At 44.6% G+C, this 16,818-nt stretch overlaps 1 protein-coding gene across 3 annotated transcripts in view; it reads left to right on the top strand.

The window, feature by feature from the left end:
• Positions 1–16,818, top strand: part of ATN1 (atrophin 1) — a 1,096,428-nt gene that overhangs the window by 377,515 nt on the left and 702,095 nt on the right. The window contains exon 3 of one of the 3 annotated variants that reach the window (XM_044079598.1): positions 3,489–3,632. The exons of 1 other annotated variant lie outside the window; for it this stretch is intronic. In XM_044079598.1, coding sequence (XP_043935533.1) covers positions 3,489–3,632 — 144 coding nt within the window. Of the gene's footprint in view, positions 1–3,467; positions 3,633–16,818 lie in introns of all 3 variants that reach the window. One more of the 3 variants, XM_044079599.1, reaches the window with a different exon arrangement.

Genomic DNA, 16,818 nt, shown 5'->3' with positions numbered 1-16,818 from the left:
ACCTGAAAACCTTGCAGCTAACTGCCTGGAAAATACCATGACTCCTCCTCAGGATAAGCTATCCCAGAGAGTGAAGGATATTATTATGGAAGCTCGATGGCCTTCCACAAAGGAAGGCATATTCAGCAAAATGGAAAAGATTTCACACTTGGAACACAACAAAGGGCCTAGATGTGACAGTGATGAACATGGCACATATACTGGAATGTTTGGCAGAATTGTTCCACAACGGCCTGTCTTAGTCTTCCATTAAGATACATGCCTCAGCAATTTCAGCAGAATACAATGTTAATCCACCTGTCTTCTCTCATCCTCTCCTGAGACAGTTTCTAAGAGGAATCAAAAACATCAATCCTCCAAGGAAACCACCTCTACCTACTTGGGACCTTAACTTCGTGTTGGGAAAAACTAACACTTCCTCCCTTTGAACCAGCAGCATCTGCAGATCTACAGTTTCTGTCTTGGAAAACTGCCTTCCTTCTGGCCATAACCTCAGCAAGAAGAGTATCTGAGTTACAAGCTCTAATGGCAGTACAGCCATTTCTTATCTTTCATCAGGACAGAGTTTCTTTGAGAACCAATCCTACATTTATGCCAAAAGTGGTATCCAGGGTATCTTTGAACCAAGCTATTCACTTGCCTACATTCTTCCCACAACCACAAAATAAAGGGGAGAAACTTCTGCACACCCTGGACATACACAGACAGTTGCGCTACTACTTGGACAGAACTAAAAGTTACAGAAAGACTGACCAGCTGTTTGTAGCCTATGCTGCTGGGGCACAAGGAAAAGCAATTTCCAAACAGACAATTTCAAAATGGATAGGAAATTGCATTCGTATTTGTTACTCCTTCCATGGAAAAACTGTGCCAGCTGACATTAGACCTCATTCCACGAGAGCCACAGCCACCACCACAGCCTTCCTAAGAGGGGTGGCTACCAAGGACATTTTAGAAGCTGCTACATGGAGCTCCGTGCATACATTTGCCAAGCATTACAATTTACCTTTATACTCCAAATCCAGAGCAGGCTTTTCTACGGCAGTCCTGCAGGGTATTTTAGCTGCACCATCCTTTACTTAGTACCTCCACCCCCAGATTGGCTATGGTATTCTACCCATATGTGATGACTGCAGATGCATCCTTGAAGGACATAGTACAGTTTTGTACTTACCATAAATGTAGATGTCTGATAGGTATGCATCTGTAGTCAGGTTTACCCTCCCTCCTTCCCCTCTGTGGTATACTTCTTGGGTACTTACCCCTCTTATAGCTAGCTGGGGGGATCTATTATGGTGTATTTGTTTTTATAGTACTGTGCATGTTTGGATTTGTTTTTGCAGTGCATATCTCCAAATTTTAGCCTTCCTTAGAGGGCACCTGGCGTCTGGGGCAAGAAAAACTGAGGAAAATGGCGTCGGCTGATGCTTTTATACCCCAGACGCTCTGACGTCGGGGAAAGTGCGACACCAGCCGAGGCCAGACCCAGACTTTGGAATCCGGCCGACCGAAAGGCTGCCTGAGGCAGGACTACCCATATGTGATGACTGCAGATGCATACCTATCGGACATCCACATTTATGGTAGGTACAAAACTGTACTTTTTTCAGGCAGGACTTCATCTTCTCAGTGTAGTTTGGGTCTTTACAGTATGGCATAGCGGTTTGCCTTTCCTTTTCTTTCAGTCTCATCACAATTGTAGGGAAGTACCCTAAGTTAGTGTTTTGAGCATCTCTAGAGATTGTCACCTTTTTTTCATTTTTTTTTTTTTTTTTTATTCCCATTGATTTAGGTACACATTTCTAACAAATTATTCTTGTTTCAGCAGGAAAACTGTGGTCAGTTTACTTGTCCATAAAGTTGTATGCCCTGCTTCCTCTAATGGCTTTGTCTCTACTGTAGGTAGGTGTCACTTGTCACCACTGGTGATGCAGGGGCCATTAGAAGCTTGTAGGACTGACGGGGGGAAGTTGATTGACAGTAGGAGTAGGATGAATCTCCAGATTGGTAGTACTCCTGGTCTGGGGTGGGAGGGTTTTGATAGGTCACTATGACCTCTGGTAGAGGCCAAGAGTTTTGCATGCTGACAAGGCTTGATTTAATTTCTTAAAATGCTTAGGTTTGTTGCATACCTTGATTGGAATGGACCTCATTCCTAAGTCAGGGCATAATTAAAATGTATAAAAATCAGTATTTGTTACTCAGGAGTGCTCTTCGTAACACCTGCCATGTGCCATAGAGTTTCCTCCTGCTGCAGGTCGCACAAGGTTGGTTGTATTGTTTTTCTTTCATCGTTTCTGCCTACATTTTCTAAACATTCTCTGTCTGGAAATTCTGATTTCTTGCATAATACTAACAGTACATAATTTTGTCGTTGTCCTCAAAAGTTCACTTTATTGTCTGTACACCTCTTTTTTTTTGTCCTGTCAGTTTTTGTGGATAAACAATTTCCTTTTGCCAAGGGGGGCACCCCTTTTCCACCCCCCAAACCTGGCCTAACCTTGTAGTAAGAATGTTTTCATGTCCTGAGGATTCAATGCTGCCAGTCCAGGTACCAGTGAGTGTACACAGATTGGGCACACTTTTTTTTTATCGAGAACTATACACCCATTTTTTTTTACCCAACTTTCTCCACATTGTATAATATCAGTAGCATCTTGGTGGAATTTTCAACAAACAGCGTCCACCAAGTGAAAGTACTCACCAAGACTTGAGGGTGAGTTCTGTTTCTGCAATACTGAGACTTGGTGAATTTAGTTCCCACAGTAGTACTGTGCTTTTCTATCTGTCTGTTCAGAGGGACAAGGCCAGGGAGGAGTGACAAATATCTTGACACGTCATTGCAAGTTACTCCTTGTGGTTAGAGATTCTAACTTGAGCAGCTGCAGGGTGCTGACTTGCTGAATGTGTCTGGCAGACCCGGTTAAGAGTCCTTACTCCCTGGATCCCAAGACAGGTTACCCTTTTTGGCTGTGCTTTCATAAAAGCTGGTGAGGGAGGGGGTTGCTCACTGACAACAGGGCTGCGTTTAGGAAGGAGCTGTTAAGGTACTCAGTGGAAATCTGTGAGAGTGTAAAAAGAGAGAAAACAGAATCGGGTGAAGATAATATAGTAAATGGGGAATTTTGAAATCATGCTTAATTTATATGTGGTGCTTTAGGTTAAAGAGGCGAGGTATAGTGAAGGAAAGAATTTACATTTGCATGTTGCTGCTCTTTAAAAAAATTAGGTTGGAATAAGTGCAGTATGTCTTTCAGTCATAACATGAGTGGAAACAAGTTATTTACAGACAGTCCTGCAGGACTTTGGGGAAGCCGAGTACTTTAAGTGCATGCTTTATTCTTGGAAAATATTACAGAAAAGTTGGATGGTTTTCTTTTCTGTGTGATTCTAGAATAAATATGCTGTGTTTGTTATGGTGGTAGGACAGAGATTCTGGTGACAAGTAGGACCTAATTCTTTAGTAGCTTTTGGCAATCTTTTAACAGATGTCGATGCGCAGTGGGCGGAAGAAGGAGGTTTCTAGTCCAAGTGAAGAGCTGAGGTCAAGGGCTCGTGGAGTGTCACCTGGCGATGCCAGCACCTCCAGCAATGACAGCAAAGTGGAGAAAACCCGGCAGGCTGGTGGGAAGGTAGGCATCTGAGACAGATTTTGTCTCTAGAAAGGAGGAGGACATTAGTTTTCATGCAGTGATTACCTGTGTGCAGGTGTGCAGCATCATTGGAAGTATGTGGAAAATCTTAGAAATGTAGCTGTGTGCAGCATCATTGGAAATAGGTGCAAAATCTTAGAAATGTAGTTAGAATCAAAACCGTGTGTGGGGGGTTCACTCTTCCTTACCATACATATGTGTATATGCTCCAGCTCAAGCTCATGTCAGTCATACAGATTATTAGATGTCATGCATGTCTGAATGCTTTCCTGTTAAAGTTTTTTTTAAATGCACTGCACACTGTGTTATGCAGTACATTTTCAGAATCTACTTGTGTCCATTTGAAGCAGTACAGTGTTTATCCCAGCATATCACACTTACTGTTCATTGAGCAAATGCAAACTCGTGTAACAATTTCTGTTTTTGTACAGCAATAAGTCCGTAACAAAAAAGGCAGGTACTGCTCAGCTTATGGCCTAGAAGCAAAGGTATATTATGAGCATGCACTGTGAATGGAAAATGAAGGTCAGAACTGATATTTCAAGCGGAACTCTGCTTCAGTGTGGCACTTTTTTTAAGTATATCCCACTCCCCCCACTTCCATTTGACTAGAGTAGTTTAAGGCATTCCCAGGAAGGTGTCACCATTAACATTGCGTCTGCACTTCCCTACCTGCTTCAACAAAAGCTACATTACAGCAAAAATGGCAATGTTATGCACCCCTTTAGCTTTTTGTTTGTTTCATTATTAAGGGCTGATTAACCCATCCATCATCAAAATCTGGACATAACTGGAGGTTAAACCCTTATTATATTAAATGTTTCAATTTTTTTTACCTAAATTAAGCACATTATATGGTCTGAGAATTCCACAGAGCAATTGTACTAAAGCTAGAATTTTGAGAACAAAGGCAAGAAGAGTAGAGGTGTAGTAAAACATTGCAGAAAGACCAGACTTGCTGTTGTGTTGTTCAAGCTGTTTCTGAAGAAAATTTCCTCTGAATAGGCAAAACAGTTGTTAGTCCAGACTGCTTTTACCAGTAACATTAGCTGATGTTCATCGTGTTTCACTGTTGCAGTCATTACACTTGGGTTATCCTGCTGGCAGGCGACCCCGCAGTCGGCACGAGTTCCAAAGTCTTGGTCCGACGTCTGTTGCTGTCGCCTCTTCCCTGACGTCCGTGCGCCAGGGGTATAAAAGTTGCAACCAACGCCATTTTCTTCAGTCTTTCTTGCCGTGTGGTGCCCGAAGCAAAAGCAGTTCGCAAGTGCCGGTCGGCCGACTCCTGAGATTTTCAAAATTGAGTTTCAGAACCGAAGTCTTCAATAAAGCTAAGTACCCTGTTGGGGAAACTTTTTCTTGCTCCAGACCGATGTCAGTAAAAGTTAATAATTGTATTTCTTGTGGGAAGCAAATACCTCATAAGGACTTTCACTCTTACTGTATTCCTTTCCTAGGCCCTGACCACAACGTCACTAGTTGTCGGTTTTGTGCTAGATTCAATAAACGCACTATTAAACGTCGGTTTGATTTTGCTTTTCATTATCTTGACCGAAGGTTTAATTACATAATGCCGTCGGAACAGCCGACGACCGGAATTTATAAAAAGCGCAAAGACAAAGAAAAGGACAGGCATCCGAGGTCCAAAACCGATGACGAAGCCTCTTCTAGGCCAGTCGCCGGTTCTCAGTGAGGCGCAGCCCCTGACACCCGCTACCTCAGAGCCACAGGCCGTAACCGACAGCCACGTGGAGACACCAAGGCCTGTGGAAACTCAAAGTATTGGGCCTACGGAAACTATACCCTCAGATGGGTCCGGAGCCGCTGAGCAGGCATCTGCTTCTGAGGGTGTTTTCAGATCTTCACAGCTTACAATTAAGCCCACTACAGCAGCCAAGGCAAAGTCAAAAGCACCATTAAAGACAAGGAAACAAGTACAGCATTCTCCTGAACAGTCATCCATGCCAAAGAAACAGATGCTTAAAATGGCCGAAGACCTAATTACTTTAATCAGGGGTTCCCATCCCCCTCCTGACAAAAGGCCTAGGCAAGACACTGATTATGATTCCTCTGACCAGGTTTTCATTTCCTCTGATTCCTCTTCTGATCAGGGATATTCTCTCCCTCCCTATGAGGACTCTGATGCAGAAGAGTCCATACCTTCAACCTCTCCGCCTGAGGATTATTCTTTTGGGGAAACCCTGCACACCATGAGGGATCATTTCCATTGGGAGAGCCAGGATTATTCAGAATCCAAGAAAAGGCTCTGAGACTTCCTTTTACTGCCTCAGCACAGGCCCCTGGCTATCCTCCCTGTGCTTGATATTGTTGATGATGTTTTTTCTGAATCCAGTCTATCGCCTGATTCTTTACCCCCTGCACCAGTCAAGCCAGACAGGTACTACAGAGTCCCTGACTCTCATAAATTTCTTTACAAAAACCCGCTGCAGACCCAGAAACAATTTCTCAGGGTCCAAAAGGGGATAAGGCTTCCACTGCTAAAAATCCTGTCCCCTCGGATAGGGTTTTCAGAGCTCTGGACAGATGGGGGGGGGGGGTTTACACTTCTGCTACTTTAGCTGTAAGAGCTTTAAACTACATGCTTAAATATCAACAGTACCTCATGTCATTGTTAAAACAGAAAATGGTTTCAAATACAGAAGGTCCTGACAGTAAGGAAATGCAGGATTTATTGCATGCAGTTGAACAAGTGGGAAAGCATACTCTGCAATGTGGTTTTGATTCATTAGAGGCTTCTTGTAGAGCCGCAGTTACAGGCTCTGTTATTCGAAGGCTTGCTTGGTTGAAAGAACAAAGTTTACTTGACCATGTTAAAAGTAAAATTATTGGGTGCTCCATTACAGCATGATGTTTTGTTTGGTTTTAAGGCAGAAGAGGTGTTAAAGAAAATGGAGGATAATGCAAAGTCAATGCAGACAGTGAAATATTTCTTACAGGTTCAACCACCTAGATTCAGCAGAAACTAGCCTTCAAAAAATTGGTCCTTTCCAGTGTCAAGACAGGCCACAAAGAGGCAGATACAGACACCCAAGAGGCAGATCTCAGCCCCAAGGCTCCTACAGATCTAAACAATGGGGTGCTTCAGCCCCCAAAGGAGGGGAAGACAAATCACAACCTTATAGGAAACAGTCCCAATGACTTCCCTCTGCAAATGCCAAGCACTTACCTTTTGACAGCATCCCTAGGGGAGAAGATAGCACTTTTCTCAAACAATTGGCACATACATGATCACCCAGGACCATTGGGTGCTGAATATTGTTTCTCAGGGTTACAGGTTCCACTTCCACACGCTTCCAAAACCAAAAGGTATGCCAGTCCTGCCACAAAACCAATGGGCAGAGGCACAAAAACAGATTGCTGCTCTTATGGACATGGGAGCTGTTCGAAAAGTTCCACAGCAAGAACAGGGACAAGGATTTTACTCAAGACTTTTCTTAGTACCCAGAAAGGACAAAGCCTGGAGACCAATACTGGACCTGTCAATCCTAAATACTTTCCTGGATGTTTCAAAATTCAAAATGTTAATACTACATCAACTTCTGCCCATGCTGGGCGAGAAGGCTTGGCTAGTTACTTTGGACCTCAAGGAGGCATACCTGCATGTCCCAATCAGACAATCTTGCAGAAGATACCTCAGATTCATAGCAGGCTCAATGCATTACCAAATGTTCTTCATCTCACATTGCTGCAGTCCTTACACTTGGGTAGTCCGCTGTCCTCGGTCGGCCCGAATATCAAAGTATAAGGCTGACGTCGGTCAAGGCGCATTTGACTGACATCAGGACGTCAGGGTACAAATGCGCATGACCGACGTCATATCCTCAGTCTTTTTTGCCGCATGGTCCGATGCAGAAGCAGCATTGCAAGTGCCGGTTGGCGTTCTGAAATTTTTCGATTTCGGAGTTTCAGACCGAGTCAAAGTTGGCTAAGTACCCCGTTGGGGAATATTTTAGTTTTTTCTTGCCTCAGTGGTTTACCGGATGTCAGAAAAAGTTAATAATTGTATTTCTTGTGGGAAACAGATACCGCATAGAGATTATCATACTTTGTGTATTCCTTGTTTAGGGCCTGAGCACAATGTTGTTGGGTGTCGCTCTTGTGCTAGATTCAATAAGCGCACTATAAAGAGAAGGTTAGATTGTGCCAGGTTAGTCTTCGGGAAGCGGTGCAATTATAAAATGCCGTCGGATGCTCCGACGCCCGCTTCTTCGAAGAAGCGCAAGGACAAAGCAGTTAAGCCTAGGCTAGAAGAACCGTCCGTACCGGACGCCGGTTCTTTAGAGGTGTCGGTGGAGCCGGTAGTTCCACCGGAGGTTTCTTTGGGATCCCAGGGAGAGACTTTGTTATTGCAGGATGTGGCCTCTCAGGAGGCAGGTCAGGCTGAAGGGGCTTCTCGGGTTACTGTACTCCCCTCCCTTCCTAGGGTGGTTAGGCCCTCTCCTTCTGTTTCCAAGGTTTCTCCCAGAGGCAGGCCAGGTTTAGCTTCAGTTGGTGTCACCCCTAGTTCTTCAGGAACTGTGCCCAAGAAGCATATGCTTAAAATGGCAGAAGATTTGATTACTTTGATTAGGGGTTCTTTGCCCCCTCCTGATAAGAGGCCTAGGGTGGAGCCTGAGCTTGGGAGTTTTGAGCAGGCTTCGGATGTTTCAGAGTCTTCGGCTGAAGACTTGCAGGAGTATTCTCCTTATTCTGATTCTGATGTGGATGATTCTACTCCTTCTGCCTCTCCTCCTGAGGATTTTTCTTTTTCAGAAACTCTTCATTCCATGAGGGAGCATTTTAAGTGGGAAGGTCAGGACTTCTCTGATTGCAGGAAAAGGCTTAGGGAATTTTTGTTTTTACCCCAGCATAGACCTTTGGCTATACCTCCTGTTTTGGATGTGGTGGAAGATGTTTTTACAGAGGCTGCTCTTAATCCTGATTCTTTGCCTCCTGCTCCTGTTAAACCGGATAGGTATTACAGGGTGCCTGAAGCTCATAAGTATCTTTTTAAGAGTCCTAGGGCAGACCCAGAAACTGTTAGTCAGGGGCCTAAAGGTGTTAAGGCTTCTGTTGTCAAGAATCCGGTTCCTACAGATAAAGAGGCCAGGGCCTTGGATAGATGGGGAAAGAAAGTTTATACTTCTTCCACTCTAGCTATGAGGGCTTTGAATTGCCAGTTTCACATGTTGAAATACCAAAACTATCTCCTTTCACAATTGAAGTCTAAGGTTGATGCTCTGGCGGAAGGTATTGATTGTAAAGAGTTACAAGATTTAGTACATGTTTCTGAACAGGTGGGTAAGCATTCTTTGCAATGTGGTTTTGATGCTGTACAGGCCTCGTCTAGGGTGGCTGCCACTGGGTCAGTTCTTCGCAGGCACGCCTGGCTGAGGGATCAGAATTTATCTGACCATGTTAAAACAAGGATTTTAGATGCTCCTTTACAATCTGATGTGTTGTTTGGTCCTCCTGTTGAGGCAGTTTTAAAGAAAATGGAAGACAAGGCTAAGTCTATGCAGACTGTTAAAGATTTTTTGCAGGTTCAGCCTCCAAAGTTTAGTAGAAATTGGCCTACTAAGGGGTGGACGTATCCTTCTTTTGATTCCCAGTCTAGGGGTAGATCTAGACGTGGTAGGGGCAGAGCTCAGGGCTCTTTCAGGCCTAGAACAGGGAGTTCTCCTGCACAGTCTTCGGTGAGGGCAGGGGTCAGTGCTTACGTAAACAGACCCAATGACCTACCTTTTCAGCTGCCAGAGCCTTCTCGCCTGGCAGCACCTTTGGGAGGAAGGTTGGCACTTTTCAAAGAAAATTGGAGTTTAATTACCCAAGACAGATGGGTATTGGATATCATACACCACGGTTACAGGTTTTATTTCCATACCTTGCCTCCTTTCAAAGGCATGCCAGACATTCCTCCTCAACAAAGAATAGAGGCTCACAAGCAAATTTCTCTGTTACTCCAAATAGGGGCCATACAGCCGGTCCCTATGCCAGAAGTGGGCCTAGGATTTTATTCTCGCCTGTTCCTAGTACCAAAGAAAGGGAACACGTGGAGACCAATTTTGGACTTATCTATCCTCAACACTTATCTGGACATTCCCAAGTTCAAAATGTTGACGTTACAGCAGCTTTTACCTCTGCTGGGCAAAGATCATTGGATGGTAACTTTGGATCTCAAGGAGGCTTATCTTCATGTTCCTATCAGACTGAGTTGCAGGAAGTATCTGCGTTTTCGAGCTGGGACTTCTCATTATCAGTTCTCTGCATTGCCCTTTGGCTTATCTACTGCGCCCAGAGTGTTCACGAAAGTTCTGGCTCCAGTGATAGCTTTCCTCAGGTTAAAAGGAATACAGATCTATCCTTATTTGGACGATTGCCTGATTCTGGCTCAAGGAAGGGACAAGCTTCTTCATCATTTGGATTATGTGATAGCAGTGCTAAGATGCCTGGGGTATTCTGTGAACGAAATAAAGTCCAGTCTAGTACCCTCTCAAGACATGTGCTTTCTGGGTGTGAGACTGAAATAAGCATCCCAGATGGCCTTTTTGACCCCGGACAAACAAAAGAATCTTTCCCTTTACTTTCATCAGTTGTCTCATCAGTCCAGGCTGACTGCAAGGACAGTCCTTCAAGCCTTGGGGTTCATGGCATCTTGTATTCTGGTGCTTCCCAATGCCAAACTGCATATGAGGAAGCTACAATGGTATTTCAAAAATGTATGGACACAGCACTGCCAGGATTTGGACACTGTCATTCAAATAATACCTTGCATTCAAAAGGAATTGTTGTGGTGGGCTCAGGAATGTCACCTAAACAAGGGACTCTCTGTGACCCGGCCAGAGGCGAGTCAGATTCTAACGACAGATGCCTCAGACAAAGCTTGGGGAGCTCATCTGAATGGAAAGTGGATACAAGACAAGTGGCCTGCCAGACTACAACATCTGCATATCAACTTGAAAGAGATGTTAGCAGTCCAGTTTGCATTAATAGCTTTCAAGGATTTACTTCTTCCAGGGCAGGTGTTGATTCTAACAGACAACACAACTGTCATGTGGTACATCAACAAGCAAGGGGAACACATTCTTATCCTCTATGCAGGCAAGCAATGATCTTGTGGGAGACTGCTCTCAGTTTACAGCTAAATCTTCAGGCAAGGTTTCTGCCGGAGCACAGAACTCCTTAGCAGATGTGTTGAGCAGACAAATTATGGATCCCCACGAGTGGAAATTGGATCCTCATGTATTTCAGAAATTGACAGTGTCATGGGGAACTCCAGACATAGATCTGTTCGCTTCTCCACTAAACCACCAGCTGCCAAAGTTTTGCACAAAAAGGTTTCATCCCACAGCTTGGAAAGTGGATGCTCTTTCTTTCAATTGGAGCAATCTTCATGTGTATGCCTTTCCGCCTCTGCCTCTCCTCCCAAAGGTACTACTAAAGGTCAGACAAGACAAGCCAAGGATGATTTTGATAGCTCCAGATTAGCCTCGACAGCATTGGTACCCATTACTGAGAAGCCTGGTGCGGAAGCCTCCATGGCCTTTGCCTTCGATTCCACACCTGTTGTCTCAGGAGGACAGTCATTTGCTCAATGTCAAGCTTCACTCTCTGCACCTAACAGCCTGGCATATTCTGTTTTGAACCATAGTGGGCCTCCACTTCCACAGCAAGTTTTGAATGTTATTTTGGAAGCTAGAAGGCCTAGTACAAGGACAGTGTACGCGGATAAATGGAAGAGATTTTTATTTTGGAGTGCAGCAAAGGATTTTGATGTTTCTGAGCCTAATTTAAGTGTGGCTCTTCAATATCTTACTGAGTTACTGGACAAAGGTTTGTCCTTCTCTTCTATTAAGGTTCATGCTGCAGCAATTTCGGCTCACTATGATTGTGACCCACCATTGTTTTCTCATCCTTTGTTCAAGCAGTTTCTTAGAGGGGCAAAGAATATAAGGCCCCCACGAAGAGCTCCTACTCCTGCTTGGGATCTCAATTTTGTGTTGGAGAAACTCACTCTACAACCTTTTGAGCCTGCAGCTACTACTGAATTAAAGTTTTTATCATGGAAGACTGCTTTTTTGTTGGCTATTGCCTCTGCAAGAAGGGTTTCTGAGTTGCAGGCCCTTATGGCGGTTGAGCCTTTCTTAATTTTCCATAAGGATAGGGTATCTTTACGTACTAATCCTTCCTTTATGCCTAAAGTGGTTTCTAGTGTGGCTTTAAACCAAACTATTCATTTGCCTACTTTTTATGCAAATCCCCAAAATAAAGGGGAAAAGATTTTGCACACTTTAGATGTACACAGGCAGTTGCGATATTATTTGGACAGAACTAAAGGGTTCAGGCAGTCTCAGCAGTTATTTGTTTCTTTTGCTTTGAGTTCTCAGGGCAAGCCTGTGTCAAAACAAACTATTTCTAAGTGGATTGGGTTTTGCATGGCTTTCTGTTATGCCCATCATGGCAAGGAGATTCCAGCTGGGATTAGGCCTCATTCCACTAGGGCTACTGCCACTTCGACAGCTTTTTTGAGGGGTGGCAACTAAGGATATTTTGGAGGCAGCTACTTGGAGTTCAGTGCATACTTTCTCTAGGCATTATCACCTACCACTTTACTCTAAATCCAGGGCTGGTTTTGCCACTGCTGTTTTGCAGGGCATTTTGGCAGCTCCTGCTTCCTTATAGTTTGGCCATCCTCCCTTACCTCTGCTTTGGTATTCTACCCAAGTGTAAGGACTGCAGCAATGTGAGATGAAGAACATAGTACAGTTTTGTACCTACCATAAATGTAGATGTTCGAAGATCCACATTGCTGCAGTCCAATTTACCCTCCCTCCTTCCCCTCTGTAGTTAGAGGCGGTTGTGTGGGTTGGGTTGTCAATATGATGTATATTGTATATATTGTACATATTTTTAGTGTTAGGATGGTTGGTTGTTTGTTTGCTGTCTTTTGGTTTTGACCTTTATTTTTAGGGTCTTCTGACATCTGGGGCAAGAAAAGACTGAGGATATGACGTCGGTCATGCGCATTTGTACCCTGACGTCCTGATGTCAGTCAAATGCGCCTTGACCGACGTCAGCCTTATACTTTGATATTCGGGCTGACCGAGGACAGCGGACTACCCAAGTGTAAGGACTGCAGCAATGTGGATCTTCGAACATCTACATTTATGGTAGGTACAAAACTGTACTTTCCCTGCACTGCCCTTTGGCTTATCTACTGTGCCCAGGATCTTCAAAAAATGCCTGGCACCAGTAATTGCATTTTGCAGAAAAAGGAATTCAAATATATCCCTACTTGGATGACTGCCTTATTCAAGCAGAGAGCAAGGACATTCTTCTAAAGCATCTGGCGTTTGTAAAAAGATTGCTAATTTGCCTAGGGTACACAGTAAACGAAAAGAAATCAAAACTAGTACCCTCTCAAGAGATAATATTCCTGGGTGCAAGCTTAAATACAACTGCCCAGATGGCTTATCTCACGCCAGACAAAGGCATCTGACTTCTTACTTCGAAAACATGGCAACAAAGACCCAGTTATCTGCAAGAAAAATTCTGCAGGCTCTGGGCTACATGGCCTCCTGCATTCTGCTAATTCCATATGCAAGACTGCATATGAGGAAACTACAGTGGTACCTAAAAAGTGTTTGGACTCAACATTGCCACAGCCTGGAAAAATTAATTTCCCTCATTCCCTGTCTGCAACAGGAGTTTCGATGGTGGACACAGGCCTGTCACCACAACAAGGGACAGCCATTCGCTTTACCCACAGCCAGGCAAACACTAACAGCAGATGCATCAGATTATGCCTGGGGGGCCCACATGGCAGGAAAATGTATTCAGGGCACATCGCCCCCAAGCGAAAGGCATCTATACATCAATCAAAAAAAGATGGTAGCTGTACAAAATGCCCTGACAGCCTTCAAGGACCTACTTCATCCAGGACAGCTGCTGCTAAGGACGGACAACACCACAGTCCTGTGGTACATAAGCAAGCAGGGGGGCACACATTCCTACCCCCATGGCGAATACTGTAACCATTCAGAATACACCTCTCTCTAAAGCGGTTATGGATGTCATTTTGGAGGCCAGGAGGCCCAGCACCAGGAAATCTTATGCAGAAAAATGGAAGAGATTCTGTGCTTGGAACCAGGCACAAGGAATTGACATGCTTGCTCCAAATATTCCTCAGATTTTACAATATCAGAGATGCTGGACAAAGGCCTATCCTTCTCATCAATTAAGATCCATGCCTCTGCCATTTCAGCTCATTACAGTACAGACCCACCTATTTTTTTATATCCATTGCTTAGGCAGATGTTCATCGTGTAACACTGCTGCAGTCATCACACTTGGGTTATCCTGTCGTCAGGCGGTCCCGCAGTCTGCCGGAATTCGAAAGTCTTGGTCCGGCGTCGGTTGCTGTCGCCTCTTCCCTGACGTCAGTGCGCCAGGGGTATATATAATGCAACCAACGTAATTTTCTCCAGTCTTTCTTGCCGCGCGGTGCCCGAAGCAGAAGCAGTTCGCAAGTGCCGGTCGGCAGACTCCTGAGATTTTCGAATTCGAATTTCAGACCGAAGTCTTCTATAAAGCTAAGTACCCTGTTGGGGAAACTTTTCTTGCCTCAGACCGATGTCAGAAAAAGTTAACAATTGTGTTTCTTGTGGGAAGCAAATACCTCATAAGGATTTTCATTCTTATTGCATACCTTGCCTAGGCCCAGACCACGACGTCACTTCTTGTCGGTTTTTTGCTAGGTTTAATAAGCGTACTATTAAAAGACGCTTTGATTTTGCACGACACTACTTCGGTAGGAAATTTAGCTACACCATGCCGTCGGAGCAACAGACTACCGGCGTGCACAAAAAACGCAGGGATAAGGACAGACAGCCCAGGCCTAAGCCAGATTCCAAGGGCTCGGCCGATCCCATCTCCGGTTCTCCAGTCCTCAGTGAGGCTCCGGCGCAGCCCCTGATTACCGCAGATCTGGAACCCGAGACCGCTACGGAAATTTTGACGGAATGTACCAGGCCGACGCAGCCTTTTACTTCAGGCCCTTCCGACGACTTTGCTACAAAAGACGTCGGTACTACAGAAACGCCATCGGTTTCTGAAGGCACTTTCAGACCGATGACCCTCACCATTAAAATGTTTTCTAAGTCGAAGACGACTCCTAAATATAAAAGGACTGCACTTCAGTCTCCTGTTCAAGGCCCCATGCTTAAGAAACAGATGCTCAAAATGGCTGAAGATTTGATTTCTTTAATCAGGGGTTCCCAGCCCCCTCCTGACAAAAGGCCTAGACAAGAGGAAGATTATGCATCCTCTGAGCAAATGTCCATTTCTTCAGACTCCTCTGAGGACCAAGACTACTCCTTCTCTCCTTATGAAGATTCTGATGCTGAGGACTCTATTCCCTCAGCTTCTCCTCCTGAAGACTACTCCTTTGGGGAAACTTTACACACTATGAGGGAACATTTTCACTGGGAAGGTCAGGACTACTCTGATTCAAAGAAAAGGCTCAGATAGTGTCTTTTACTCCCCCAACACAGACCACTTGCCATCCCACCAGTTTTAGACATTGTGGATGATGTCTATTTAGAATCCAGTTTCAACCCAGACTCTGTACCTCCTGCTCCGGCTAAGCCTGACAGATACTATAGAGTGCCTGATTGCCACAAATTTCTTTACAAAAGCCCTGTAGCTGACCCAGAGACTATCTCATAGGGTCCCAAGGGGGCTAAGGCTTCTATGGCTAAAAACCCAGTACCTTCTGAGAGGGATTCTAGAGCACTAGACAGGTGGGGGAAAAAGGTTTACACCTCAGCCACACTAGCTATGAGGGCACTGAATTGTCAATTTCACATGCTTAAGTATCAGCAATTTCTAATCTCTCAGTTAAAGCAAAGAATAACCTCTCTCCTTCAACAATCTGAATTGAAAGAAATACAGGATCTGTTGCACGCCACTGAGCAGGTGGGCAAACATACCTTACAATGTGGGTTTGATTCTTTGGAGGCCTCCTGCAGAGCATTATTTCTGTTATACGTAGGCATGCTTGTTTAAAGGAACAAACTCTGCCTGATCATGTTAAAGCAAAACTACTAGATGCTCCCTTACAGCAAGATGTTCTTTTTGGAGTTAAAGCAGAAGAAGTTTTAAAGAAAATGGAAGATAAGGCAAAATCTATGCAGACAGTCAAAGATTTCCTTCAAGTACAACCCCCTCGCGTCAGCAGAAACTGGCCAACATAAAATTGGTCCTTTCCAGCCACTGCCAGACCACAGAGGGGTAAATACAGATGCCCAAGGGGCAGAGGACAACCACAAGCCCAGTATAAACCTCGCCAATGGGGCTCTACAACACAGAAGGGAGGAGAAGACAGGTCTCAAACCACCAGAAGGCAAACTTAGTGACTTGCACCTCATCTGGCCAAGCAATACTCTCTTGGCAGCCCCCTTGGGGGGAAAACCCGCACTTTTTGCAGACAACTGGCACATTGTCACAAAGGACAAATGGGTCCTAGACATAATTTTATGAGGATACAGATTCCACTTTCACACCTTGCCAATGAAAAGAGGAATGCCAAACCTGCCACAAAATCAATGGGCAGAGGCACAAAAACAAATTACAGCTCTCATAGACATGAGAGCCATTCAACTGGTACCTACTCCAGAGCAAGGCCAATGATTTTACTCAAGACTCTTTCTAGTTCCCAGAAAGGACAATGCCTGGAGACCAATTCTAGACCTTTCAATTCTAAACACTTACAAGTACCCAAATTCAAGATGCTAACACTACAGCAGCTACTTCCCATGTTGGGCAAGGAAGCATGGCTAGTAATGTTGGACCTCAAGGAGGCATACCTGCATGTCCCTATCAGACAAAGTTGCAGAAGATACCTCCATTTCATTGCAGGTTCAACCCATTACCAATTCTCTGCGCTGCCCTTTGGCTTATCTACTGCGCCCAGAGTTTTCACAAAATGCCTGGCACCAGTAATTGCATAATGCAGACAAAGAGGAATTCAAATATATCCATACCTGGACGACTGCCTCATCCAAGCAGAAAGCAAAGACATTCTCTTACATCATCCGGCCTTTGTAAAGCATCTACTAAACTGCCTGGGGTACACAGTAAACGAAAAGAAGTCAAAACTAGTACC

This window comes from Protopterus annectens, chromosome 8.part0 (genome assembly GCF_019279795.1).
Source record: "Protopterus annectens isolate FY-2018-M chromosome 8.part0, PAN1.0, whole genome shotgun sequence".
Lineage (NCBI taxonomy): Eukaryota > Metazoa > Chordata > Ceratodontiformes > Protopteridae > Protopterus > Protopterus annectens.
The sequence above is the reverse complement of the archived record's forward strand: the minus strand, read 5'-3'. Positions and strand labels throughout refer to the sequence as shown.